The sequence below is a fragment of the Artibeus jamaicensis genome, unplaced genomic scaffold (genome assembly GCF_021234435.1).
Source record: "Artibeus jamaicensis isolate MK-2021 breed Jamaican fruit bat unplaced genomic scaffold, CSHL_Jam_final contig_490, whole genome shotgun sequence".
Taxonomy (NCBI): domain Eukaryota; kingdom Metazoa; phylum Chordata; class Mammalia; order Chiroptera; family Phyllostomidae; genus Artibeus; species Artibeus jamaicensis.
The window spans coordinates 15,018,362-15,046,099 of NW_026521861.1; the positions used below are offsets into that span (position 1 = coordinate 15,018,362).

The 27,738-nt window shown below is 51.3% G+C and overlaps 1 protein-coding gene across 3 annotated transcripts; it reads left to right on the forward strand.

Moving 5' to 3' along the window:
- The first annotated feature begins 6,407 nt into the window (after window positions 1-6,407).
- BAG3 (BAG cochaperone 3) lies at window positions 6,408-27,724 on the forward strand. 3 transcript variants are annotated; one of them, XM_037164840.2, is made up of 4 exons: window positions 6,408-6,955; window positions 21,532-21,846; window positions 23,248-23,652; window positions 26,398-27,724. In XM_037164840.2, exons 1-4 carry the CDS (start codon window positions 6,770-6,772, stop codon window positions 27,190-27,192), a joined length of 1,701 nt encoding a protein of 566 aa, XP_037020735.2. In that variant the 5' UTR covers window positions 6,408-6,769; the 3' UTR covers window positions 27,193-27,724. The 3 variants fall into 3 exon arrangements, with proteins under 3 accessions (XP_037020735.2, XP_037020734.2, XP_053524463.1); XM_037164839.2 differs by having other exon boundaries at window positions 6,409-6,955; window positions 26,395-27,724; XM_053668488.1 differs by lacking the exon at window positions 6,408-6,955 and adding an exon at window positions 20,837-20,890 and having other exon boundaries at window positions 26,395-27,724.
- The last annotated feature ends 14 nt before the right edge of the window (window positions 27,725-27,738 follow it).

Consider the following 27,738-nt stretch of genomic DNA (forward strand, 5'->3'; position numbering starts at 1 on the left):
TGACTCATAAAATTCATATGTTGAAGTCCTAACCCTCAACATCTCAAAACTAGTTGCAAATGGGGTCATTGCAGATGTAATCAGTTAAGATGAGTTGGGGGGAGTACTGTGGGCCCCTCATCCAGTACAACACATCTCTTTATACAAAGGGGAGCTGGGGCCCAGGGAGAACACTGTGTGACCATGAAGGCAGATGGAAGTGACTCTCAGCGAACCACTAGAAGCCAGGAGAGAGGCAGGGAGAACGTTTCCCCCTTGCAGTCCTCAGAAGGTGCCAACTCTGCAGACACCTTGACCTTGACACAATAAATTTCTGTTTTTCTAAACCAACCAGTTTGTGGCACTTTGGTATAGCAGCCCTAGCGAACTGAACCTGTATCTTCTGGTGTCTTTTGAATTCTGTATTATACATCTGTATTACCAATGAAAACTTTTTTAAAATCACAAATGTCCATTCCTCCATGAAGCCTTCCCGGATTCACCAGGCTGGTTTGATTACTCCATCTTTCAGATGCTGAGAACATTTTATTTCTGCAACAGCTTTTACCAGGTTATAATATAACTTAACCTTTCCCAGGGCCCTTGTCTCCACAAGACTACATCGATTTCCTTCATCGTTACAGTCCCCAAGCCTGGCCCTCAAGTGTTCGCTGGAGTGAATGAATATGGGTTACTAGATATTTTTTACCCCTTTCCTACATTTCTGTCACTATTTGTTGATTTTGGGCTTAGTGAGCTATCACTTGATTTATGTTTAGTTTGAATGACATGACTGAAACATGACCTTAAGATTTGGAGGATAGGTGAAAGGGAAAAAACGTCATTTAAATACATTTTACTCTTAATTCCATTTGTAAAAAGTGCAAATGTATTTACTCTTAAATACATTTAAGAGTTTCATTTCAGCCCTGGCTCGTGTGGCTCAGTGGATTGAATACCTACCTGGGAACCACAGGGTTGCTGGTTCAATTCCCAGTCAGGGCACTTGCCTGGGTTGCAGGCCAGGTCCCCAGCAGGGGGCGTGTGAGACACAACCACACATTAATGTTTCTTTCTCCCTCCTTTCCCCTCTCTCTAAAAATAAATAAATAAAATCTTAAAAAGAAGAGTTTCATTTCAGATGAGTTGAGCATTTGAAACTTTTTAGAGGACATAGTTCTTTAAAGAGAAAGAGAGTTGATTTTCTGCTTGGTGGGGAGATGAGGAATCAAGAAAATCTTCTTTGAGTTCCCATGCTTAATGGGGGACAGAGGGAAGGAAGCATCAATCATGCTCCAAGGGGTGGTTCTGGCTGTGAATTACACACGTGACGTTCGTGTGGGTGACAAAGATGGAAAGTGTCAGGCTGCACCATTTTTTTCCTCGGCTGCATTAACACAGTACCACAAACTGGGGGGTCCCAAAACCACAGGAATCCATTGTCTCGAGTTCTGGAGGCCAGAAGTTGGACACTGAGGTGTCGGCAGGGCCATGTTCTGCTGGGAGAATTTAGGAGAGGACCCATTCTCGCCTCTTCTATCTCGCGTTTGCTGGCAATCTCTGGTTTGCAGACATGTCACTCCAGTCTCCGCCTCCGCCACCCCACAGCTTTCTCCCTGTGCGTCCAAATTTCCCTCTTTTCATAAGGACGCCAGTCATTGGATCAGGGCCCAACCTAATCCAGTATGACATCATCTTAACTTGATTACCTCTGCAAAGTAAGGTCACATTCTGAGGTTCTGGGGAGATATAAATTCCCGGGGAATATCACTCAACCCATTACTGCTGCTGAGCTAGAAGTCCCTGAGGACGGAGAAGCAGCAAAGGGCAAGGAGCACTTAACCTTGTAGTTCAGTACAGGCTATGGAATCAGACAGGCTTGGTTTCTAATCCTGAGCCTCCCTGCTGGTCAGCCATGTGAACTTGTGTAAATTATTCACCATCTCTCAGTCTGTTTTCCCACCTGTACAGAGGGCTTAGTGCCTCCTAGGGCTGATGGGTTGAAACAAGCAAGATCAGGTCCTGGCATGCTTAGCCAGGGGCCTGATTTTTTTTTTTAATTAAAAAATTTTTTTTAAATTTTATTTAGTTATTTTTCAAGTACAGTTTTTTGTCTATTTCTCCCATCCCAGCCCCCCTGCCCCATGCTCCCCACCTCCCTCCCATTTCCACCCCCCTTAGTTCTCATCCCTGTGTCCTTCCTATTTGTTCCTCCAAATCCCTCCCCTTTTTTCCCCTTGAGTCCCCATTTCTACTGCTCCTGCTATTCTTTCAGGAAAGAATGTAGACAGTTAACGAGCAAAACAGAATAGTTTATGATTAAAGGGCCCCAAGGCCTGGCACAAGATATACCTGACCCAGGAGGTTAGAGAGCACAGGGTGGACGAACTTTGAGTTTCACAAATAAACCGATGCAAAGTTAGTGCTTTAATCTGAAATTCTGCAGCTGAGCTGTATTTCTCTCTCACCCTCTCCAAGGGTGTATTTCTTTTCTTTTAAAATTTTTTAGATTTTTATTTATTTATCTATAGAGGGGAAGGGAAAGAGAGAGGGAGAGAAACATCAATGTATGGTTTCCCCTGCTGGGAACTGGCCTGCAACCCAGGCATGTGCCCTGACTGGGAATCAAACCGCAATCCTCTGGTTTGTAGGCCCACACTCAGTCTACTGGGCTACAACAGCCAGGAGCTGTAGCTTTTTAAATGTTTTTCTTGGTGGCCAGTAGAACTAAGTCCATTGATTCACACACACACACACACACACACACACACACACACACATATATGTATATGTATATATATATATATATTTTTTTTTTTAGAGAGAGGGGAAGGGAGGGAGAAAGAGAGGGAGAGAAACACTGATGTGGGTGTGAGAGAAGAATCTCAATCACCTGCCTCTTGTACACACCCTGACTGGGGACCGGAACTGCAGCTCAGGCATGTGGCCCAATCAGGAATTCAACCAGTGACGTTTTGCTTTGCCAGACGATGTCCAACTAACTGAGCCACACCAGTCAGGTTGATTCACATATTATATGTTTTGAGAGCGTGGTTAATAACATGGGCTCTAGAACCAGTGGCCTAAATTCAAATCTCACCTCTACAAATCATGAGTTTTGCGACACCGAGCAAGTCACTTAGCGTCTCTAAACTTTAATTTTTTTGTTTGCAAAGGGAGACTCATACTAATTACCTACCCATACTGCTGCTGGCTGAGCAGATTGTTCCAGGTTTGGGTCCTTGGGAAGCAGACTGTGAGCCAGTAGTGAGCAAGCAGGACTTTATGAGCAAATTCTTTTAACAGCGAAGCCAGTAAAAGGGAGAGCAGGAGGTGGGAATGGGCAAAGGGCAAGTCGAGTTGCCCTGCAGTGCCAAAGAAAGCAGCAGCCAACCCCCAGAGGGCACTCTGGAGCTGAGAGAGGAAGGGAGCCAGATTCTCAGTTGGACCAAAAGGGAGGGCCATTGTGCCCCTCAGTAGGTCAATCAGGGAACTTTCCTTCAACTGAGCCAATCCCCAAACGGCAGCTGAGACTCATTTTCCTGCACTGCATCCAGCCTCTGGGAGAGCAACCCCTTCGTTGCTGAAATGGGACCACGGCCTCCACCACAACGATTAAATAAGATAATCCACATAGAGCCCATAACACAGCACTTGGCATGCAGTAAGTGCTTAATAAATGCTAACCATTACAATTGCTGTTGTTATAACTTGTCTACCAGGCACTGTGCCAGAGGCTGCGGACACAGTGCCGATCAAGATTCTTCGCCTGTCCTCAAGAAACTCAATCCGTAAGCTAATCAGACCCTCAAACAAGCAAACTGCAAGTAGTAAGTACACTTGATAAGGTGGCCCAGGATTTCTGCAGGAGCATCAAGAAGGGGTACACGGCCCAGACTAGGAAGGTGAAGTAGAGTGAGGCTGCAGGCGATGCCTGGACATGAAAAGAGGCAGCCAGGCAAAGGCCATGGGAGGCAGGTGGGTGGGGGTGGGGGGCAGGTGGAGGGAGCAGTGTGTGCAGACGAGAGAAAGCACAGTGCATGCATGACACAGCTCAGTAGGGCCAGCACGGAGTGTGCACCAGGGAGGGGGAGGAAGGGTCTTCGCATACCAGGCCAAGGAGTGTGGACTTGGACATAGAGGGGACAATGGGGAGCCATGAAAGCATTTTAACCAGAGAAAGGACAATAAATGCATGAAATGTCCATTTGTGCTTGAAAACGTCACTCAGCTGCCATGTCAGCAATGGACGGGACCTGCATAAGATTAGAGAGTGTTGGCAGGTCTATATGAGAGATAAGGATGACATGGACAAGGCTGGTGGCACTGAAGGAGGAAAGAGCACCGTGTCAAAAATATCGAGGGAGTGGAATCTACAGACCTGGTGATGACTGGATGGTAAGAGAAAAACAGAAATACAGGGTCGTGTTTGTTTCTGATCTGGGAAAATGCATTCCGGAAGACCTGGTATCTTAGTCCAGTCGGGCCACTAGAACAGAACACCACATTGGGTGGCTTAGGGACAACAGATGTATTTCTCACACTTCCAGAGTCTGGGAAGTCCGAGATCAAGACATCAGTGGATTCCGTGTCTGCTGAGGTCCCCACATCCCAGTTCATAGTTGGTTGTCTTCCCACTGTATCTTTCTGTGGTGGAAGGGGTGAGGAAGCTCTCTGAGATCTTTTTTATAGGGCACTACTCCCATTTGTTAGGGCTCAGCCTTCATGACGTAATCACCTCCTAAAGGCCCCACCTCCTAATAGCATCACATTGGGGAACAGGTTTCAACATACAAATTTTGAGATCTGACAACAAACATGCAGTCTACTGAACTTGGGAAATGTGTGTCCTAGGAACTAGAGAGAAAAAACCCTACTAAAGACAGACATATTCCTCCTTACTCGGTATGGCTCAATGGAACTCTGCCAGCCATCTCTCCAAGGCTTTAAGGCTACACGTTAGACAAACCCATTAGAAGCTCCTGGGGGAGTACAACTCTCAGAATCTCAGAAGCAAGCTGTATTAATCCCAGGGGAACCTACTTCCTCCTTGCTTTTGTCTTGTGGAGCAGGGAGGCCCTGCACTGGGAACTATAGCTCCCAGTGCTATAGTTGTACTGAAAAGCAAAAGAGATAGAAATAAAAAATTCACTTCGGATTCAATCTTTGGTAAATAGCAATATTTATTGAGTTTGGACTCCGGGCTTAGTTCTGTGCTCAGGGTTTGAGATACAAGGAAGAATAAGATAGATACTGACCAGTGACCTCAAGAGTCCATCTCCTTCAACGGTAATACTTCTGGTGGTAAATCAGTGCACTACAGTAACTTATACATCAGTCTCTTGTGGGTTTGGTGGCCTGAGTCAGTCCCTGGGCTTAACCACCTGTGTATTTTTGCAAAACTGAGCTTTTGGACTCGAGCTGATTAAACCTACGGAAGCAGGAATCACGCCACTGGAAATGACTGGCAGGCCTCTTTAGCATTTGTTCCAAAAGGAGTCATTTGAGGGCTGGAAGAGACAAGAGGTGTTATCTCTGAGGCTTCCAGCATAGCCTCTGAATTTGAGTCGGAAAATTGAGCCCAATTATCAGTCCAAGGCAACTTCTCAAACGTTGCTGGGGACAGGGGTGAGTCTGCATGCCTAAGGATCTAAAATGGAAATCTTCCCAAACATTCTCCGTCTGAGGGCACATTCTCTCTCCCCGGGGAAGAACTGACTGCTTGAGGTCACAAGCTCAGCCACCACTGAATCAACCAAACACAAACTTTTCATTTCAATTTGGTCCTTGCTTCCCAAATGGAGGTCAAGATTTAAGGTAGCAAGAACCAACCTCTGCCATAAAAATGACCAAAAGAATGTAAAACCCTTACAGTCGTGTGCTGCAATGATAGTTTCTATATTTGAGACACCAGGTTCGGGAGGACAAAACCACGCGCTGATGCAATCTTTCATTCTCTTTAGGTTTCAAAAGGAAGGCAGGTGAATTTCCATTCGCCCTTCCATTTTCTCCCTGTGTTCTTTAGTGTCAGATCAACATTCCAGAGCCCTTCGAAAAAAAAAAAAACACAAAGTGCTTAAAACGTAATCGAGAGACGCCAGTACTCCGAGAATCAGTATAACAGGGAGCGGAGAGGGTAAGGGCTGGGCGAAACTAGTTTAACACCAGCGTCTTTAAAGGATAAAAACGAGTTTGTTTTTACACGAAAGAGCCACAGCAGGCACTCGGCGCGCGGACTCCAGTCCCGGGCATACCCGCGCGGCTCCAAGAAAACGGACGGAACCTGAAAACCGAAACGGCCTGGGACACGCAGACCACGCCCGCGGCCCCCGGCGGATCTCGCGGGTGCTCCCCGGCCCCCCACCCCCACCTTCTCCGCGGCGCCGCGGGAGGAGGGGCGCGCGCCCAGGCCCCGCCCCGCCGGGCCACGATTATAGCCGATGACTCAGGGCGGAGCTCCGTTTCCAACCCGCGGCGCCGCCAACTTCTCTGGATGGGACCAGAAGTTTCTAGCCGGCCAGTTGCTACCTCCCTTTATCTCCTCCTTTCCCCTTTGGCAGCGAGGAGGCTATTTCCAGACACTTCCACCCCTCTCGGGCCACGTCACCCCCTCCTTTAATTCATAAAGGTGCCCGGCGCCGGCTTCCCGGACACGTCGGCGGCGCGCACGGCTCTTGCTCCGGCCGCGGCCCGCGAGCGACTCGGCGCCTTGAGGCCCCGCATCCCGTGACCCGGCACCCCGCGACACCGCGCCCCGCCGGCCTCCCCTCCCGGCCGACCCCGAGCCAGCATGAGCGCTGCCACCCACTCGCCGATGGTGCAGACGGCGTCCGGCAACGGCGCCGGCGACCGCGACCCCCTGCCCCCCGGCTGGGAGATCAAGATCGACCCGCAAACCGGCTGGCCGTTCTTCGTGGATCACAACAGCCGCACCACGACCTGGAACGACCCTCGCGTGCCCCCTGAGGGCCCTAAGGTGAGCCAGGCCCCCCTCTCGACGGCGAGCGGCGGGGTAGGGTATGGGGAGGGGTGGCGGCTGGACTGGGCCAGAATGCGGGGACACGAGGCGCCGGGTGCCCGCAGCACCCCGCGCCCCAGCCCCGGAGGTCGGCGAAGGCCACCTGGGACACATGGACCTCCGGGCGGCGTCAGCTCCCGGAGGTCGGCCTGTTGCGCCCTTACAAGCCCCCTCCCGGGGCCGCAGGGGGTTTCTGGGGGGTCAACCCGGGAGGTGTGACCCGTGCGGTGGCACCAGGTCCCATACACCAGCCCGATTCGAAGGGCAGAGGGCTGGGTGGCTGGAGCTGGCCTGGGCTGCTCGAGGGACAGCGGCCTGGTCAGCACCCGAGGCCCGGGCCAGACCCTGTCGTAGCCGGGCTTTCCAAAGGGAGATCCTGGTTTCATTCCGCTGAGCACTCTTCGGCCGGCGCCAGGGGGGCATTGGTAACTTGGGCGGTGGTCCCAGGCGTTTCACTTCCCACCGTTCCGCAACTCGGTTGAGACGTATCTAGACTTTACTATCCTGTCTCAGGCAGAGTGACTCAGGAGACTTACGTAAATGCGTTCTTTTTTTTTTCTTTCCATTTTACATTTGGAATTAAAATTGTATTGTTTGAAGCTGTTTCCCGTGGTAATCCCTTCTAGCATGACTTGTTAAAAACAAGATTCCCTTTTTCCAGGCGGTTTCTGAACTGTAGATGTGAGAGTGCCTATGGTTGGCCATTGCCTGACCACACTGCCTCACACTGGCGAGAAGGAGAAAAAATTTTAAATGGCATGCATTCCGTTCCTTGTTAAAGGTATTAAAGGGTCTAGGACTTGTTCTTAATACACAAATAACTGAGTAGTTATTCACTTTTGTGAATACAGAAGTATGCTTCATTTACATATATGTAAGGATATATACTTAACCTTTAGGAGCAGGAAATTTGAAAATAAAAACGTGAAGTGAGTCCACTGATTTTAAAAATTACAACTAATTGTACAAGTATTGCAATTTTGTATAAATTTGAATTTTTCAAAAGGAAGTATACTTAGAGGGTAGCTGTTCATGTTTTCTAGGCAAAATGAAAATAAAAGCGGGAAAGAGGCCCTGGCTGGGTAGCTCAGTTGGTTAGGGCGCCATCCTCATATGCCAAGGTTGCCGGGTTCGATCCCAGGTCAGGACACATACAAGAAGCAACTAATGAATCCATAAATAAACAGAACAACAAATCAATCTCTCCCTTCCTCTCTCTCAAATCAATTTAAAAATAAAAGCCATAAAGAACTAGTAAGTTATTTTTGAAGACATAAAAATTCACAAAAATTAAATGTTATTATTTTAGAAGATAGATTTATATTATCCACCTTCATTTTTTGAACTTTTTTCTTTAAACTATTGATATAACTCTGGTGCCAGATCATGAAACATTGAACATTCGGCCACTTATATTTATAAGAAATTAATTATATATTTATTTCTGAAAATTGTGCAAGCAGCTGTAATTAGTACAAGAGACATAATTACACATTTGTGTGTGTCTGTTCAGTCCATTATTGGGTGAGACTAATGCTTGTCTCGAGCCAGCCCTGCTACCGCAGTCTGTGTGGATGTAGATCTTTAGTGTGGTTAAGAAGGAAAAAAAACACAATCATTTTGAGGCTTCCTTCCTATAGAGTCAGGGACGGTCAGAAGCTGCTGGCACCTTTTGTTGTGAGTGAAGGTCAAGTTTGAACGTATCCACTGGGAGTGTGGTAGCCGGTGCAGATTGCCAGCCCTTTGTTTTCAATACAAAACTCACCCAGCAAGTTGAGACTCTGGGTGCCCATCCAGTGAGTGGGTAGGTTAGGTTGTGGTTTCATAAAGGTAGAAAAAAAACAAGTTGAATTACTCTTATTCTCAAAACAAATAGAAAACAAGAGCAACTAAATCAGAAATCTGATGCTGGAAAAGTTTATTTGAAAATTCAGATCAGAATTGTAGATTGGAAGGCCCTTTGGGAACTTTGTAGCTCAGCCTCTTCATCACACGGACAAACTCTGGGAGTTGAAGTGTGTTTCCAGAGGTCACTCGGCTAGTAAGTACTACGAGGAGAGAGAGAACCGCACCCGAAAGTCCTAAGAGGCAGTATATCTGTTAAGGTGAAGGTGGAAGCATTTTGAAGTTTTATGAATCTGTGAAGTATGTGGGCTGGAATACTCGATTATTTTTTTTGTGTCGTCCTGGCCACCAAGTATTGGGTGGCTGATTTCTGTGCTGTGATTACTTGGATGCTGGTGGCTGGTTGTGATCACTCAAGAAAAGAGTTCTTGTTACCAAATTCATTATCTGAGATTCGTTAGTATGGCACCAACACATAAGGCAGAAGCTAATGTTCGGTTCATTAGCTCTTTGGGCTTCATTGCTTTCAAACCTGTGCTTTGATATAAGCAGAATATGGGGTGACTAATTCAGTTTCACTTCTATGAATTACATCCTTCTCCATACTAAATACAGTGAGTATTACTTCAGTAATACTTTATATTAGAAGCTGGTTTCCTAATGCATAATGAGAAGAGGCCCTGGCACAAAACAAAGGGCTGTTTGGGAGGACCTGAGCTAAGAGGAACCTCCAAGCATCCTTATCTTCAAAGGGGATGCTGTCAATCAATAAAGAGCTATTCATTGAGCAGGAACAACAGAGAAAGCCCTCTTTGGGGGAAGACAGCTTCCGTGTGTTTACGGTTTAATCGTGTTGCTACAGGAGTGGCTTTCATTTGTACAGTATACTCAGTACAGTATACTCAGTCTTCTTATGGTGGGTCCTCCCACATTCCCCTGAGGTGGTCAGCATGACTCTATCTCCATTTTTATGTTGGGGGGGGCCGGGGAGGGGCAAGTGAAAGCAAGTATCTTGCCCTTCAGCGCAGAGGCAGGCCTGCTGGAGGCAAAGACCTTGGGCTTTATCCAGCTCCACTCTGAGTGAACCTCCTGGCTTGTAGTCTTCCCGGGTGTCGATTTTCTGCACACACGGGCTTCCCACTAATCTCCTGGCAAGTTCCTACCAGCCCAGGCCCCTTCCCTGACAGAGAGGCTGGTGTTCGCTTTGGAGGCAGGAGATGCACAGTTCCCTTGCAGAGCCCCTCTTCTGGGCACTCCTCACTGAATAAACAGAAGCCAGCCACCTTGGGGTAGGTCACTGTACTGCTACCTCGCAAACCGTCCCTCCCCCTGGGAACTTCCTCTCTCCAGGAGCAGGGTTTTTCTAGCTCTCCAGATCTTAGAGGTCACCAGCATGGACTCCAGGCGTGGCAGTCTCTGAGGAAGCCTTTTAAGAACACAGACCGCCAGCTTTGTCACCCTCTACCCCTGCCCACCTCCGTCCACTCCCCATATTGAATCCGAATCGCTCAGGGGAGGGTCCAGAAATCTGTAACTAAAAAAAAAACAAACCCTCCCTGATGATTCTTGAATCTGCTAGATTGGCATTTGGAGGCATTGAGTGTCAGTGGTCTCATTGGTGGGGGAGAAGGGTGGCAGATCATGACTTAGAGTACAGTACACCCACGTGTAGGCCCTGCAGTCCCTCACGGGACACCTGCTTACCATCCGACCTGCAGAGGCTTTGTCGGAGCTTCCAGTTTCCTTGGTGAAACTCCCCAGTACCTGGCTTCTGGGAGTGTGAATACGGGGGGTGGGGTGGGGAGGGCTGGAGCCTGGCATGGTGGCAGGTCCCCGGACCCTCCTGCACCACAGGAAGAGGCGAGCCAGTGTTCCTTTCCTGTCTTGCCCTCCCAGCAGAAGCTCACCGTAATAATTCGACAGAGTATACCCGGGTCCTGTGAGAGAAAGGTGGAAACATCCTTTCAGAGGGAATTGGAAATGGTCTGAGCTCTGATTACAGTAGAGACACCCAATTATTCTGCTTCAGGTTCAGCAGAGCCTCCTGGTTTTTCTTGAAGATGAGATCATTTTGCTCTTTGAGGATCGATTGCCAGCTCTTGTGCTTCTTGGAAGGGTCAGAGCAGTCAGGAAAGGAGTGGCTGTTCTCTCCTTTGCATGTCCAGCACGTTGAGTTACCATGAAGCAAATTCCTTTGTGTCTGACGAACAGTGACTTGTTGGGTTTTTTCGGGGGCGGTACAGTGGATAAAGAGCATGGCTAGATGCCTTAGAAGTCCAGCTCATCCAGGCCTTCTTTTTCCCCTCTAGGGAACAGTCCGTGTCGGGTTAATGCAAGGACTGAACATAATCCGTCCCCTGTTCCCTCAAGTAGATGTGCCCTTCACACAGGCAGAGGCGGCACACAGCAGCTGGAGGTGCTTAACAGTAGCCAGGGTCCGGAATGCTGAGCGGCTTGCCACTGTTGGGGCTGGTTGTGAGTCAGAAAGCTTCGTACCACCCATGAGTCTTGACCCTGCCCTCCTTTCTAGAATGACACACGGTTGCCTTGTATAAACCACACTTAAGCGTTTATCATTCCCTACTGATGGTTTAAAATGATCTGATGTTTATCATCACAAATAGGAAACCACGCACAGTCCAAACCTACTCTTTCTTCACATTTTTGCCAGTTTAATGTTGCTTTTAAGTATTTAAGACACCTGACAGAGAAAAAGCTGGGAGCAGAAGACAAAGGTCTTGCTTGTTGGGAACCTCTGAGGACCCTGTAGTGCTGGTGAGACCAGAAGAAGCCTCCGTCCTACCTGCCAGGAACTCTCTAGCCCTTCCTGGTCTCCGTTGCCCCTGAGTTAGGTCTGCACCCTGGGACTGTCCTCTGCCTCAGCTTGCAAACTTACAGCTGGGCTTCTGAAGCTCAGCTCCAAATGCCCTGCTTGGGCAGATGTGGCAGTTTATCTCTACCCCTCCCTGGGCATTGTGCAATTGTGCGAGATGTCTAGGGTTATTAAGTCTGCACATGCTCTGGTGGAGATTTCTTGGGGGCAGGGGCTTGGCAGCTCTTCAGGAAGCCAGGCAGTTTGCAAAAGCTTAAGCAGAGAGTTTCTTCAGGAAGAAATGAACCCGATATATATATATATTTTTTGTCTGTCAACGTATTTACACATATGTGCCAGACACTTGTGGTGCTTTTTCAAACCTTATGTCTTTAAATCCTCAAAGCAGCTCTCTAGGGTGGGAACATTCAGGTGCGTCATCTCCATGAGAAAGCAGACTTGGAGAGGTGGTGTGCTTGGCCTGAGGCCTGTCAGCTGTGACAAAACAGAAAGGCTGTTGTGGCCAGGGACCGACTCCCACCCGGCTGCAGCCAGCAGGGGGTGACAGACAGATTTGCCCCTGGCGTGCCTTCCTGGAACCCCTTCACACCCAGAGCTCGACAGGCGAGGCCCCACGGATAAGCAGCCCGAGCGCACCTCTGTTCAGCGGATGAGAAACGTGGGCTTGTTTCCTGAGCCTGGGTCAGAGCTTAGGAGATGGGCCCAAGTCTTCGTCCCCTCATTCATCCCATTCAAAGTTTCCTGAGTGCCCACTCTCTGTAAGTCACTGTGTGAGTGCCATGTAGAGGACACTATGCCCCCTTCGGCGCCATTCCCCACGACGCATTTCCTGCATCTCTCAGGTTAGGAGGCAAGCGGTCTCTGCGCTGGACCCCTCATTACTTTAATTTGAATCTTTCCTCCAAAAGGTGGCACTTGCTGCTTCGCCTTTGGGCCACGTCCCTGTGGGGGGATAGTTCCAGAGCCAGAGTGTGCGTCTGTGTCCTTTCTCTGCCTGTCAGTGCCTGGCGGAGTCTGCAGACTTGGTAAAAATGCAGGGATCCTACGTGGAGAAGAGTGAAAGAGGGGCCTGGGCCCGGAGTGGGCGGGCTGCTTAGAGGAAAGAGGCCCTTGCAGAAGCGTGGACTGTGCGGGCGTCTCGGGAAGACGTCTGTTGGCTCCCCCGCACTGCAGTGTTCTCCTGGGCTTCCAGATGCCCCCAAAGAGCGGAGTCCCTTTCATCTCATCTCTGAATGGCCTTTTCTCTGTAGACAGCGGACTTTCGTATCACTTCCCTGGATTCATTCTTATCCGTCTGGAGAAAGTCTTTTTTTGTCCCCACCAATGACACAGCATCTTGGAGCAGGCCTGCTAGAGAGGCTGGTGGCAGACAGCAGCCACAGCTGCACAGAGCGCCTCTTGGCACTGTGGCAGGAGGGTTTTTTTGTGTGTGTAATTTTCCCTTGTGGCTGTCAGTAAGGTCAGACACTGCACAGTGAGCTGCGTACTCACTGTCAGTTCAGAAAAGCCCAGGACTGCAGACTGCTCACTGCCCACCTGTATCAGGAGCCTGACCCGAGAGCTCTCACCACGGAGCGGTGGCCCTGGTGATGGAGGTGAGCCTGTCCCCTGCGAATTCCTTAGCATCGTGCTGAAGAACAAACATTTCCCATTTTGAGATAACTTCCTCGGTGTTCATCAAGTGGAACGGTAGTTTTTCCCCAGTTATTTTAGATTCTTCTTGGATACTGAGTGACCAGAAGCCCGTGCGCACGCCGGAGAGAAGGCAGCCACTTCCTTTTTTGGACCATACAGATTGGTCCTGCGGGGCCTGAGTGTCAGAGCAAGGCCGGCTCTGCTGCCCGGTTGGAACCGTGGGGACTCAGAAGCGAGCCGGGTGCCCACACCCTCTCTGCCTTGCCTCAGCCAGGCGGTGACTCAGCACCAGCGCTGGCTCCCTGACCCAGAGTGCACTTGAACTGAATGTTCCAGGTCTGAGCCTCAGCCCGGCTTGGCTGGGCAAAATGAAGGGCTTTTTCTCTTCCTGCATTTTGTGCTGAGAGGATGAAGGCTCTGAAGACATCAGCCACAAAACGCATATGGGTGCGGCAGGAGCAGTGTAAAGGTTAACACATCCTGGCCTTGGCATCAGGTTCCGATTATCTTTGATAAACCACTCTCCCTCCTAGAGCCTCAGTCTCCCCTTCTGTGAAACGGGCATCTAGTAGTACCCACCCCCCAGGCTGTGTGAGGATCATGGGGGCTGGCACATGAAAGGTGCTGATTATCCCTCTTGCGTCACTTTAACTATCCCTCAACCAGTGTCCAGGCATCCTCAGCACCCTTCCTGGAATGTTCCTGGGCCCCTCGTGAGGGTAGGGCATAGCTGGGCAGTAATGCAAGGATGCAGCATGGGGGGTCACACATTCCGTCTCCAGCCCCAGCCCGTTCAGGCTTTCTGGAGCCACAGCCAGACCTGCAGCCACAGCTCCATCCGCCTGTGGACTCCTTCCTGACCACCCCTTCTCCCCACCCCTCACCCCGCCCATCTCTGCACTGGCCTAAGGACTAGCCAGGCAGGAACCAGGTGCCCAGTTGGTACTGGGAGAGAAACTGAGTTGCAGTGACCTGGCCCTGGCCATCTGCACAGCTGTTCTGGACCCGGCTCTAAGGAGCAGAAATGGTGCAGAAGGAGAAGGAGGGGTTCTCGAATTGTCACTGCCATTTTGGGGGAGGGTGGCTGTTGGGGAGGAATGCTTTGAGCAGCTGCTTGCGGGGGGAGGAGAGTCCCCCTAGGAATTCCCCCAAGGCTGCCACCATCAGTCAGAGGGGTTCTCTGAGCCAGGGTTGACGAATTATGAGTTTTTTCTTTCGGGAAACTGTGTTTTATAGAAAACGCGTGTCTAGTGAAGCCCTGTGCCCTGATACCAACAGACACTTGCATGGCTGGCTCCTAGCAGGTGGAAGGGCCAGTCGATTGGCCAGAATGAGAGAAGTGCTCTAGAAGTCCATGGAAATGTACCAGGAGGGGGTCGCTTCATCTAACTTTAGACAGGGTGCTTCCTGGAATGGAAATTTCAGGTACTTTTCCATCTCTGATTCTGGCTTTCGATGATTAAAGAAGGTGCTCCAACCCTTTTTGCTTTCTGAAGAGGTCGGTAGTTTTTAATTTCCTTGTAGCCATGAGTGTAGGAGCTGGGAGTTTCCTGACCAGAGTTCTTGGCCTAGTTCTGCAGTAACTTCCTGTGTGACCTTGGGCCACATACACACCGAACCCTGGAGGAAGACTCCAGGGGGTGGGGGCTGGGGAAGCTGGGTACCGACTCTGAGCCCTAAGCACTCCCTCCAGCAGAGGAACACGCAGCTATTGGTGCTTGTGCCTGGCCTGGAAATTACTACCCTGGTGGGGGATGCACTGAGGAGTTTGGGGGACACCAGCCAACCTGCTCCCAGGCAGATCCTCCTGCACCCCATCCTGGCTTGGCTGGGTCTTGGGCATGTGTGTAATGAACCACGGTCACTGCAAGTTGGGTGCAGATTCCCAGCCATGACTTTGTCCCCAGCGTAGACTCGTTCAGGGCAGCTGGCCGGGACCTGTTGGAAGGAGAGGGGAGTTTAGGACTCCTGCGCCTAGAGTTGTTTTTGGCTTTGTTTGCTTCCAGGTTGTGAAACTTTAGATACAGTTCTCAGCAGAGAAGATGACGTCCTTGCTCATCCGTGCTCTTAAGACTCAGCGGTAGGGGCTCTGAACTCTTAACAGGCTCATTACCAACTTGATGAGACCACTGAGGGATTAGGCTCTGCAAACAACAGATCCAGCCAGTTGTTGCTCAGCAAAGCTGGGTCCATCAGTAACTATGGAATGGAGAAACATGATTGTGTAGGGCATGGAACAGCCTGGATGGAGTTTACAAAGGCTTCCTTGTGCCTTATCTCATTTAACTCTTGTGAAAATCCCTGGTGGTTGTGGGGATTTTTACAGCTGGGGAAACTGAGTCTTTAACAGTAAGCAGTCCTGTCTGAGGGCACACGGCTGGTGACCAGCAGCAGGGCGGGGTTAGAGCCCAAGGTGATGACTGAAAGACCCGGGCTCATGCTGGGTTGTCCCGGGCTCACAGCTGTGAGGGGCAGCAATGTTGAGTTGCGTGGCAATGAGTTGCCAGTAGAAACTCTCAGGGACATCCATCTCATGAGTCCTGGGAAGAGATGCAGGTATTTTAATAACACGTACCAGCTAAATGCTGCCGTCCACCGTGCAAGGATTGCTTATGGAGTTTGTGGTCAGCACAGACTCGTGTCTTAGCAGGCATGCTGTAAGTGGACTTCGGCAGGTGTGGCCTTTGCTTATTATTCAGACTTTGCCCGCGATGTGCCCAGAACAGGGCTGGCCCGTGGGAGAGACCCTTGATCACAGTCCAGTGGGAACTGAAGGAATTCTGAGTTTGGCTGTGGGCATATAAACGTCTGTTTATGTATCAAATGGGCAAGGACACGGAGAGTTTCGGTAGGCTGTTGAAGTTCAGCTCTCTGTTTGTGCTTTGGAAAGAAGCTTGCCTTATGGTTGATTTCCTGCTGGGGAGCGGTGAGCCAACCACGTAATTTTGATCTTGGTCCTGGATACGTGGGGAGTTCCAGGATTCTTGTTTTCCCTCCATCTTTTTCTCTTCATTGTGGGAGTTTTGAAGTGTCATTAGTAAAAGTCAATACCTGACCGGTGTGAAGGCTCTTCAGGCCTAAAAACCCAGTTATTAGAGTCAGTGCCCTACTTCAGACTCCAGAGCCCCTGGCCAGCTCCCGGGCAGCCCCCAGAGTTCCCTTGTGACTATAGCCTCCGTTTCCACCACACTGAAGGGAGCCGAGGTGTGTATACTGTGGAGCTGAGGTTGGGGGCTTTTAGTGAGGCCATTTTTTAGGGTTCAGGGCCTTACTCTTTGTGCATGCAGGGAACCAATGGCGGATGAGTTGAGGCTGTCCCCAAAGCAGCTAAGGCCATGCGTGTGCGACATGTCAGCACACTCCTCCCAGGTACCCAAGAACAGTCATTCCTGCCTTGATTCTGAGGCAGGAGCCCTTCTCGGGGAGGGGGCGTGAGCAGCTTCCCCTTCTTCATTGGGTAGGGGCCCCTGGAGTTCAGGCAGTTAGGAGGGTCCTCTTTAGATTTCTGTGACATCTACTCCTGGTTTTTGAGCTTTAAGTAGATGTTCAGAGCTCGAAGGGATCTTGGAAGTCAGAGGCCGCAGAGCCCGTCAGAGCTGAAAGGAACCGCACTGATTTCGGTGTTTCTCAGCCCAGTCCCTCTGGCTGTCCCGCACTTCTGGTGAGTCAGACTGCGTTGGGGCTGCGCCTAGCATCTGCCTTGTTTTTGCATTTCCTGGGTGCTCCTCAAACCCCCTGGAGTCTGAGGACCACTGCTTTACAGAACATCCCCTTCGTTTTACAGCCGAGGAAACTAAGGTCCAGGCAGGAGATGTGCGCTGCTTACGTAGCACAAATATTTAGGGGCGAGCAGGGGTTAGGACCAACCGCAGTCCCCCTCCGTGTCTCCTCGCTGTGCCGTGCACGGCACCCGTGTTGCGTTTGAAAACAAGTAGTGACGTTTAGATGTGTGGTTAATAAGCAGACGAGGTGTGTGTACACCCAAGGGCTCCCCCAAGCTCAGGGCCTGACCCCAGGCCTCTCTAATAATAATGTGTGGTACTCAGTAGGGCAGATTTTGGCTCATCTGGGGTAATTTTTCCTGCTTTTTATCCTGGCCGTCTCACGGAGTTGTTTGGTGCTCTCTCTGGGGCATGCCTCAGAGGATTTTACTGTGTGCAAAAGTGAAGAAGAATTAACCAATTTATTTTGTACGTTAATGTGGTGAGGTGAGCAGTGACGTCAGGGTGCTGGCTAGTTCCGAATTGGGTTTGCACGTGTGCCTTGTGTGTTCCTTGTCTTTGACCAGAGATGAGGGTAGTGGACTGAGCTACACTGGAAAGTAATTCCTGTGATGTCGTCATTACTCCTTACTGCGGGCAGGTCATGATGTGACCAGGATCAGCCCTCATCTGCTTGATCACTGTCCCTGTCGTGTGATTGTGTCCGGTCCCTATCCCATGATTACAGAGAATAACCCTGAGGGGTTTAGGTCCCCATTGAAATCAGAAGGGGGCAGGCAGATGGTGAGTCTTCTGTGCACGGTTCTGGTGTAACCAGTAGGCTTCTTCTGAACTTTTCAGAACTTCTGTTTGAACTTGAGAACAATTCTTTTTTTAAAAAAATATTTTATTTATTTATTTACTTTTAGAGAGAGGGGAAGGGGGGAGAAATAGGGAGAGAAACATCAGTGTGTGAGAGATACATTGATCAGTTGCCTCTCACACGCCCCCAACTGGGGACCTGGCCTGCAACCCAGGCATGTGCCCTGACTGGGAATCAAACTGGTGACCCTGTGGTTCTCAGGCTGGCACTCGATCCACTGAGCCACACCAGCCAGGGCCAATTCTTATGAAACTGAAGAGACACCTAGTCGTTTCTTAAAACTTCTTTCATTAAAAAAGTATATCTTTTTTTACTGGACAGTGATGAAGAAACCATGGAAGATAGAAAGGGCAATTTAATTCCCTCTTTTGGGTGGTTGTTTTAGGCAGAAGCCGAAGCACTTACTGCTGCCTGGGCTCTAACAATGGAGTAGAAACAAGGTGGCGTCTGCATTCCTGGTACAGACCCTGTTGTAGGTGGGCGTCTCATTTTTCGCTTAAATTACTCATCCCCAGAACGGGAGGGGAGCTACACCTTTTAGACTTGAGGCCCACAAACAGAGGCGTGGTTTTTTATCAAACGGGGCACTCATGCACCAGAACCAGGGAAAGAACCAAGGGCGCCGGCCCCAGGACTGCAGGACAAGCAGCTCCCAGGCCGCCCGCACCTTCCCGCCTCTCCCTGGGCCAGCAGACAGCCCCACGTTCAGCCAGCCCCAGGCTCAGCACTCAGGTCTGGGCCCTTCCCTCCCTCTTCCTCCTGGGCCGCCCTTCCATTCCTGCTCTTGTCCCCAGCTTTGCCCTCACTGCCTTGCTCTCATCCTCGAGTGCTCTTGTTTCCTGATGTGTTCTGGCTTCTCCTCTCGATGTCTCCCGCCTTGCTGCGGTGTCTTGTCCACAACTCGCAGGACAGTGGACACAGGGTCTCACTTGCAGCTCAGCCCTCTGGGCCTCCATCCTTCTTCAGCTCAGCACTTACCTTCAAAGGCCATCGTCCCCTTCCCCACTGAGACTCCGACACGCCCACCCCTGCCTACGGTGACCACACGCTTTCCTCCACTGACCTCAGGGTGGCACTTTTTCAGAGACTCGGGAAGTAAGTAGTGTCTGCCGTCACAGTCCCTTGGGCAGGCAGAGGGGCTCCTTCCCTCCGCTTCCTTCCCTTTTCTCTGGCACTGAGTACAAAATGTGTTCGGTGAGGTGCAGAAACGCACTGCTCTTGGCAGGCTGGCTCCCGTGCCTTTGCGGGGAGGTTTGCGGGCCCTGGAAGGGTCTGACTTGGAGGCACAGCCGACCCCTGGCTATGGGGGGATGGGAGGCTCGACATCTGTGAAAACCGATGGTGTGGGTGGGCTGTGGCAGGGAATGGGCACTGGGGGGGGGTCCCAGAGAAGTTCAGGATTTGATAGCTTTATACATAGGTGCACACCCACGTACCACTACCCAGAAAAAGATAGAGTACCTTTCTGTTCCTTCAGAAGGTTCTTTCTAGACCCTCCCCTGTCCTAACCATCTCCTCCGGGATGGCCACCGTTCCGACTCCAGTCATCACAGGTAACTTCTCCTGCAGCTGCGCTTCCCTCCACACTTTGGGGCCTGAGTAGCATAAATACGCCTGTTTCAGGAGGAAGCGCACCTGTGTTTCGGCTTTCTGGGCATCCCCCTTGGCTGCTCTCATGAAACCTCACAGCGGTCCTGGTGCGGGGGTCACTAGCTCCACTTTCTGGGTGAGGGGAGTAGGCTCGCAGAGATGACAAGAATTACCCCAGAACCATTACTAATGGAGGTCAGAATGAATTCGCAGCCTATCCAGGAGAGTCCTGTCCCGGCTGGAAAAGCCTGTGGGTTTGGCTTCCCACTTGTTTCATGCCACCTTGAACTGTCTTGGGTGAACCCCTAGCTGGCAGGGATCGTGCCTGCTAGTTTGGTAGGCAGGCACCTCAGTAGCAGGATGTTCACCAGGAGGCAGTCCGTGGGCTTGCTAACTGCTCAGCTCCATGGGGTGTTCGGGTGGCCTGAGGCTTTCATGGTGGCCTGGAGGGAGCCGTGCCCCGGGGCAGCCAGCGGAGACGACCCCCCCCCCAACCCCCCAGAACTTGTCCAGGCCCTGGTTTGAGCCTGGAGGAAGAGTGCCCAGTGAGGGGATACAAATTCCCCAGGCAGCATGTTAGGAGTGAGCACTAAGTAGCACAAGGTTTCTTGGCGCTTCTTGCTGCCTCCTTTTGGTGCCTGTCTCCCGGCAGGAATTCGGTTTTGAGTGTGAGGCCTGGACCCACTCCCTGCTCTTGGGTGACCTGAGAGTTGAGCAAGCTAAAATAATGCAGCCTCCCTGAGCACGTGGGTCTTCTAATCTGAGAGTGCCTGTTAGTTGGTGTCCCCAAGGACATAGCGACACCCTTGGCTCTCCTGTGTGCCAGAGGCCCTCTGGTCAGGGGCGCAGCAGGGGCGGAGCAGTCAAAGGGCTTGAAAGGGCTAAACTCCAGGGTCAGCGCCTGGCGTGCACAGATAGAGAAGCATGGCAAAATTCTAGTGGTCCGTCACCCAAAATACAAATGGGCCCTCGGCTTCTTTCACTGGCGACCGAGTTGTCACAGTGCAAATTATAAGTCCCGCAAGCTCCTAGAATCTTGGCCTTTGGCATCTGTTTGCAGTTGAGAGATGCCTCCTTAAGCAGGCATCACCCCTTCTCAATCGTTGATCCACCTGGGTGTGGAAGTGGCACAAATCCACAGCCGCCTCCTGGGTGAAAGGACCCGCTAACGCTCAGGGGACGGTCGGGGCCGAGAGCCTGGGGGATCCCTGGCTTTGGTTGCCCAGCCTGTGCTTGGTGAGAATGACAGTGCCCGGTGAGTGACTAGCCAGCCTTGTCATCTGAAACAAGATCTCTCTCCGAGGTACATCTGGAACTTGGCCTTCCCAAGGGTCCCAAAATAGTCAGGCCGCTGAAGGGAGGGCTTCATGAGGGGACATGGAGGGACCCTAGCGGCCCCTCGCCAGGTGGGCTCTGTGGGCATCAGAAATGCAGCACATTTAATCCCCGGGTTTTATTCTCTTCCTGTGCTCCTGTTTCGTCCCTTTGTATCTCCCTTTTTGTAGCTAGTTCTGAAAATGTTCCAGAGGAGGCGGCCTCCCCCCGCTGCCCCTTCTCCGCAAAGGCCTGTGTTTGGGGCCAGCACCCCTCTGGATTGTTAGATGGGAGGACCTTTGAGGAGGCACAGAAGCCGGCTGTGGTTTTTTGAGTTGGAATCCTCCTCGTGCCTCTTGATCTGGGTCCCTGAAGGTTTGGGAGACAGTCAGTGGCTGTCCTGCCTGGTACCGTGCTGCCTGGTTGTCACCCAGGAAAGAAACCCGTCTTACCGGTGTGGGAAATGGAGCCTCCTCTGTGCTCAGCAGATACCTCGGCCCGTCTGATTTCCCTTGATGCCTCTACTTCTGAAACTGCCGGCCAGATAGCAGCCTCTGTGTGTAGGGGGGCCGGGGTATGGGCGAGGGTGCTCCCAGTGCTCAGCTGTGCTGACCATCGCTGCGGGGCCCAGGATCATTCTGGAAGGTGGGAACACTCAGCACCAGGCCTTTTCCTCTTCATAGGTGTTTCCTTCCCAGTTTCTGACCCATCTGTGTTTCCCTTTTCGTTCTAGGAAACTCCGTCCTCTGCAAATGGCCCTTCCCGGGAGGGCCCCAGGCCACTGCCCACCAGGGAAGGCCATGCTGTGTACCCCCAGCTCCGACCAGGCTACATTCCCATTCCTGTCCTCCATGAAGGCACCGAGGGCCGGCAGCCGCACCCGGTCTTTGCCTCTCCGCAGCCCGGGACGCAGCGATTCCGCACCGAGGCAGCTCAGAGGCCTCAGTCACCTCTGCCGGGTGTGGCGGAACCCACCCAGCCAGATAAACAGAGTGGACAGGTGGCGGCGGCTGTGGCAGCCCAGCCCCCAGCCTCCCACAGACCTGAGGTAAGGAGAGGCCTGGCTCTTGGGCCTGTGGGTGCAGCCTGGGAGCCGGCGTGCTGCTGAGACTGTCCCCAGGCTCCGCCAGCACCCTGGGCCTGGCACCTGACAAAATGCAGGGCATCTGGGCCCGGCCTGCAGCATCAGAGGTCACCCGGCAAAGACAGCTTGACAGCCCACATTGTCCACCAGCGTTTCACTGGTGCATTTTGCAGGTGGGCAGGGATCATGGCTCATTTTTGTAGTTCGGGGATTGCAGCCCAGAAGGGGTGAAGAGCCTGGTCCAGATGCATGAAGGAGAAGCGCCGTCGCTGGGATGAGAGCCTGGCATTCCGGCTCCTAATCTGACGCTCCTTCTTTCACTGGGCTTTCTGGTTCAGCAACACAGAAGTGCTATGCGTTAGTTTGTTAAGTTTGGTATTCATGGAGTGGCATTGACTGCTTGGGGCTATGTTGATGTGACAGCGAGACAGCATAGCTGCCCTCGCAGTGTCCCACAGTTTAAATGGAACCCCAAAATAAGGCGTCAGGAAGGCAGCAGTTTTGTGATAGGGTTTTAAACCCAAAGGCAATACTTGTGCACAAATGTCAGAGAATAATTCTTAATCCAGTTCTCAGCCGAGATTGGAGGGCCAGGGGACCCGAGCAGGGTACCTGAGTGGTCAGTCCTCTTGTTTTTCCTGTTTGCAGACTGGCCCGTGGTGTCCACAGACACAGAAGTTCTCCCTCCCTGTCTGCACCCGGGCCTGGGACGCCTCCCCCAGCTCTATGCGGCAGCGTGCATGGCTTTACTGTTATCTTGGGGGCAAAAGGTTACAGTTAATGTGGCACACTGGGAGGCTCTTGGCAATTTTTGTAGAAGCATACCTATACTTACAATGTTTTTATGATAAAAGTCAAACATGACACATCAGTCAGAAAAATCTTAGCATGTTTGAGCTAGCAGGACCCTTAGAAGCCAGCTGGAAAAAGGGCCTGGCCGACCATGGGCCACATGGAACACCGCGTTCTCTGTGGATTAGCAGGAAAAGGGTTAAGGACAAAGGAAATGAAGTGAAGTGACATGTAATAACAGACACACTGTGTTGAGCACTTCTTGTTTGTGGCACTTGTGATGAGGCACGTACAGGTTATTTAAATGTCAAGCCAGCCCAGGGAGGAAGCCTGACAGGGTAGCCTTTACTGTGTTGTAGACGAGGCTCGGGAAGCTAGTGAGCTGGGAAGAATTTGAACCTGGGCCTCTGGACTGCAGAGCTCCCAGTCCTAACACTACCCTTTGGAAAGAGAAAGGCTTGCAGGTGGAGGTCCTGGTAAACCTGTTGTCCTGACTAGGCGTGTAACAGAGATGGCCGGAGTGCCAGGCAGAGGTCCCTCATGGAGCCGCCCCTCTACCCTTGTGTCTTGCAGCGATCCCAGTCTCCAGCTGCCTCGGACTGCTCGTCCTCCTCCTCTTCCGCCAGCCTGCCCTCCTCCTCCAGCAGGAGCAGCCTGGGCAGCCACCAGCTCCCCCGGGGCTACATCCCCATTCCTGTGATCCACGAGCAGAACGTCACCCGGCCGGCAGCCCAGCCCTCCTTCCACCAAGCTCAGAAGACCCACTACCCAGCTCAGCAGGGCGAGTACCAGGCCTACCAGCCCGTGTTCCACAAGATCCAGGGGGATGACTGGGAGCCCCGGCCCATGCGGGCCGCATCCCCGTTCCTGTCGCCTGTCCGGGGTGCGTCCAGCCGGGAGAGCTCTCCAGGCAGAAGTGGCACGCCAGTGCACTCCCCGTTGCCCCAGCGTGTGCACACCGTGGTGGACAGGCCTCAGGTATGAGAGCTGGTGTCGCCAGACTGACTACAGCAGCATCCACTCAGGAGCAAGGAGCTCTGTGCAAGGGCTCTGGGTTCCCCGTCAGCCCTCCCTAGGTTGTTACAAACACATAACTCTGGGGGAAAGTAATTCCTGGAAACAGCTGGTCATCCACAAAAGTGCAGGACCAGGGCTGGCTGTAAACACTCAGTACTTTCAACAGCCTTTGCTCATTTTTCAGTGCAGCTGCAGTAGGGGCCGGCTCCAGCCACCACGGTGGGAAACAGCTGGGCAGAATGCAGCATCACACACGCCTGGGCCCAGGTGGCTTAGTGTGCATTTTTTAGGGCCCTGCAAGCCCCCTCTCCACCCCAGCCACAGCCTCATCTCCGGTCTTCTAAGCAGCTCGCCTCCTTCCTCACTGATGCTCCTTCTCCACTCTACAAACCCATTCTGTCATTCCCATCTCCGTGTCTTTGCTCATGCTGAACCTGCTCCCTGAAATGCCTTCACAATCCAGGTTCCCCCTGTTCTGCAGGGGACAAACCAGTCTTGCCCCTGTGAAGCCCACTCACCTTTCTCACGGCACCTCACAGTTCAGCGTGCGATCACTCTGTGCATTTCAGAACTGTGCATTTTTTCTCTTCCACTCAGCTCTGAGTTTGGCGGCAGGGACTGTACTTTGCACCTGTCTCCTCCTCCGCAGTGGAGGACCACATTGCCTGGCTGATGAGTTGGCCGTCTGAGTGGGTGGGAATACCTTCCGGTCCGGTGAAAGCCCCAGGCCCAGGCCCGTTCATCCTGCCGTGGACAGGGCGGGCCTGGGTTCCTGGAGGAAGCGGTCATGGAGCTTCAGCAGCTCGTACATCAGCAGCAGGGTGGTCAGCAGCTCTGGGCCCCCTCTGGCTGCGTCTTGTGCAGCCGAAGGACTTCTCTGCCACAGTCTTTAGGAGGAAGTCCCCCTATAAACAAACGCAGAGTATCTTTTTACCTCAAATAGTGACGCTGTCCAAGCCCTGTAACAGAGTACCCTCCTCTTATTATTATGATTTCTTTTGCTTTTTGTTTATAAATTAATTTCAGCCTCACCGAGGGGTTTTAAGAGTCACACAAAAAAGTCCGTTATATTCCTCACCCATGTTTACTGTTAACATTTTCCTGTGTGTGCTTTGTCATCTCTCTGCGTTAACTGTGTATTTCCGTTGTTTGAGATTCAGTGGTAGATGTCATGTCCCTTTACCCCAACTACTTCAGTAAATATTTTCCCAGGTGAAAGGCCTCTTCATTCATAACCCCAGTAGACTTACCAGCACCAGGAAATTGAACATCCCTGCACCATTGCCATCGGACACACAGTCCATGTTCAAGTGTCCGCTGTAGCCATTTCCCCAGGTCCCAGATCTAACCCAGGGTCATGAGCACCGTGCTGAGACATTGCTTCTCTTTAGTCTGCCCCAGTCTGAAACAGTTACTCAGCAGCCTTTCTTTGCTTTCATGACTTTGACCCTTTTGAAAGTATAGCCATGAGGCAGCCCCTTCTTAAGTGTTGCTAAAATCACTTCTTACCTGGCAGTTGTTTTAAAACCCAAAGTGAGGGGCATGTGGCTGGTTCATGAGTGGTAAGGGCCAAGTGGAGGATGACTGGGTGGGCAGAGGAGATCTGGTGGAAAAGGAGGTCGCTGGCATTGAGACAGTGAAGTGCCCACCAGGTCCTTACTCGGGCTCAGTAGTTCTGGACGAGAGGTACCCTTTGCAGAGCTACAGCTTTGTTGCCCCCTGTCTTTCCCAGATGTTTCTCATAAACAGTAAGATGGTATTGAACCCTCCTTCTCTTTCCCTTCGCCTTGTCTGTGAGTGATGGAGACTTGTACGGATTTGAGCTAACTGAACATTATAGTGAAATTTGGCATTTTAGATTAGGAATACTTTAGAATGACGTAGTCCAATTCTTACTTTCTGGTTGATGAAATGGTGTGTAAGATGTTTAAGGGGGTTTAGATACTCACCTAAATGTGGAAGAGTCAAGATATTCTGGTTTTAAGCATAGCTCGTTAAAAAAAAAATATGGCTCTGACTTACAGTGCCATTAAATCAGAGAGAAGCCCAGCCCATGCAGCCAGAAGCTAGTGCAGAGGCGTGCAGCCCAGCCTTAGTCCGGCACCGGTGCCAGCAGAGTTCTCATCGGGGTAACTATTTTAGGCACCTTGCTTGCTCTTGAAAAACTTATCAGTCTGGGCAGAAACCGCTAGGCTGTCATAGGTTTAAAAAAAATTGTAACTTTTCTGAAACAGGAGATGGGAAGGTCACACCCTGAACGCGGAGACGGTCCACGCAGGGCGAGGGAGGGACAGGTGGCAGTGACCCCTCCAGGCTGCACCACCTGCGGGTCTGAGTCACTCAGGACCTTGCTCTGAGCTGAACGAACTCAGCAGTCAGCACGAGTTTTTAGTATTTACATGTTTGAAAATTATTTTGGTTTTCTTGTTACTGTACTAAGAATTCGGTGAGAGGTTGGGTAAACGGCTAATAAACCAACTCAATGACAGAAGCATGACAGATGGTTTGGTCACGCACACGAGTAATACATTTTTATTGGGTGACAGCTGTGACTGACTGCCTTCGAAAATCTCTGTACTGTTAAACTTTTTTTAAAAAGGCCGTTTCTTGGTTTTTCTGGTCAGCACGGCACTAGCTATAAACATCATCCTGTGACTCTCAGCCAGTTATTAAAAATACCTTTGTGTCCTTGCCTCTTCTCAGCAGCCCATGACCCATCGAGAATCTTCGCTTGGTCCCCAGCCTGAGAGCAAACCAGGCCCAGCTGGACCAGATGTCCTTCCTGGACACATCCCGATTCAAGTGATCCGAAAGGAGGTGGATTCCCAGAAGCCCCCACCTGCCTCTGAGAAGGTGGAAGTGAAAGCTTCCTCTGCCCCGGTCCCCAGCCCCTCTCCCAGCCCTGCCCCTTCTGCTGCCCCCCCGGCCCACAAGAATGTGGCTGCAGAAGAGAGGGCAGCCCCCAGCCCTGCCCCAGCAGAAGCCACACCCCAAAAGCCAGGAGAAGCTGAGGCACCCCCGAAACATCCCGGTGTGCTGAAAGTGGAAGCCATCCTGGAGAGGGTGCAGGGGCTGGAACAGGCTGTGGACAACTTTGAAGGTAAGAAGACAGACAAAAAGTACCTGATGATAGAAGAGTATTTGACCAAAGAGCTGCTGGCCCTGGATTCGGTAGACCCTGAAGGACGAGCTGATGTCCGTCAGGCCAGGAGAGATGGCGTCAGGAAGGTTCAGACCATCCTGGAAAAACTTGAACAGAAAGCAATAGATGTCCCAGGTCAAGTCCAGGTTTATGAACTCCAGCCCAGCTCCCTTGAAAGCCATCAGCCACTGCAGGAAATCATGGGTGCCATGGCGGCAGACGACAGTAAGAAAAGTGCCGGAAACGGAGAAGATCCCAAAACTGAAACCCAGCAGCCAGAAGCCAAAGCGGCAGCCACTCCAAACCCCGGCAGCACGACAGACACCGCTGGTGACCCAGCAGCACCACAGTCTCAGTGAAAAGCAGGCTCAGAGACTGGGAACTGATTGTGTGCATTAGGGAATTCTAAGTTGCATGCACTTCGGGGACTTGCAATCAGTCGGTTTTTCCTCTTCGTAGCAGCTTGGTGTGCAGGAACCTGGGTGGAGGCAAAACAGTAAAAAGGCTAAGAGGAAAATGATGCTTCTCTTCAGTATTCTTACTCTGTACAATAAAGAAGTTGCTTGTTTCAGAAGTTCGGCAACACTGCTTGTTGTTTTTCGGGGCCTCTCTCTGCGAGGGCACCACATGCTAGCCGTGGCTGTGACCTGTCTTCCTGTAGCTCTGGACCGGAGTTTTTGGGGGGAGGTAGATGAGGAGTCGATTTCCCATCATATAAATATGAAACCCATTTTCCAGAGATGTTGCTGTTTTGATGAGATGATTTTCTTCATCTCAGCTCAAATACCTAACTTTAGATAGAATAAAATGTGTAAGGAGCCATAGGAATATCTGTATGTTGGATGACTTCAATGCTACATTTTAAAAAAGGAAAATAAAGTGATAATATGACTCAGAGTTTTTTG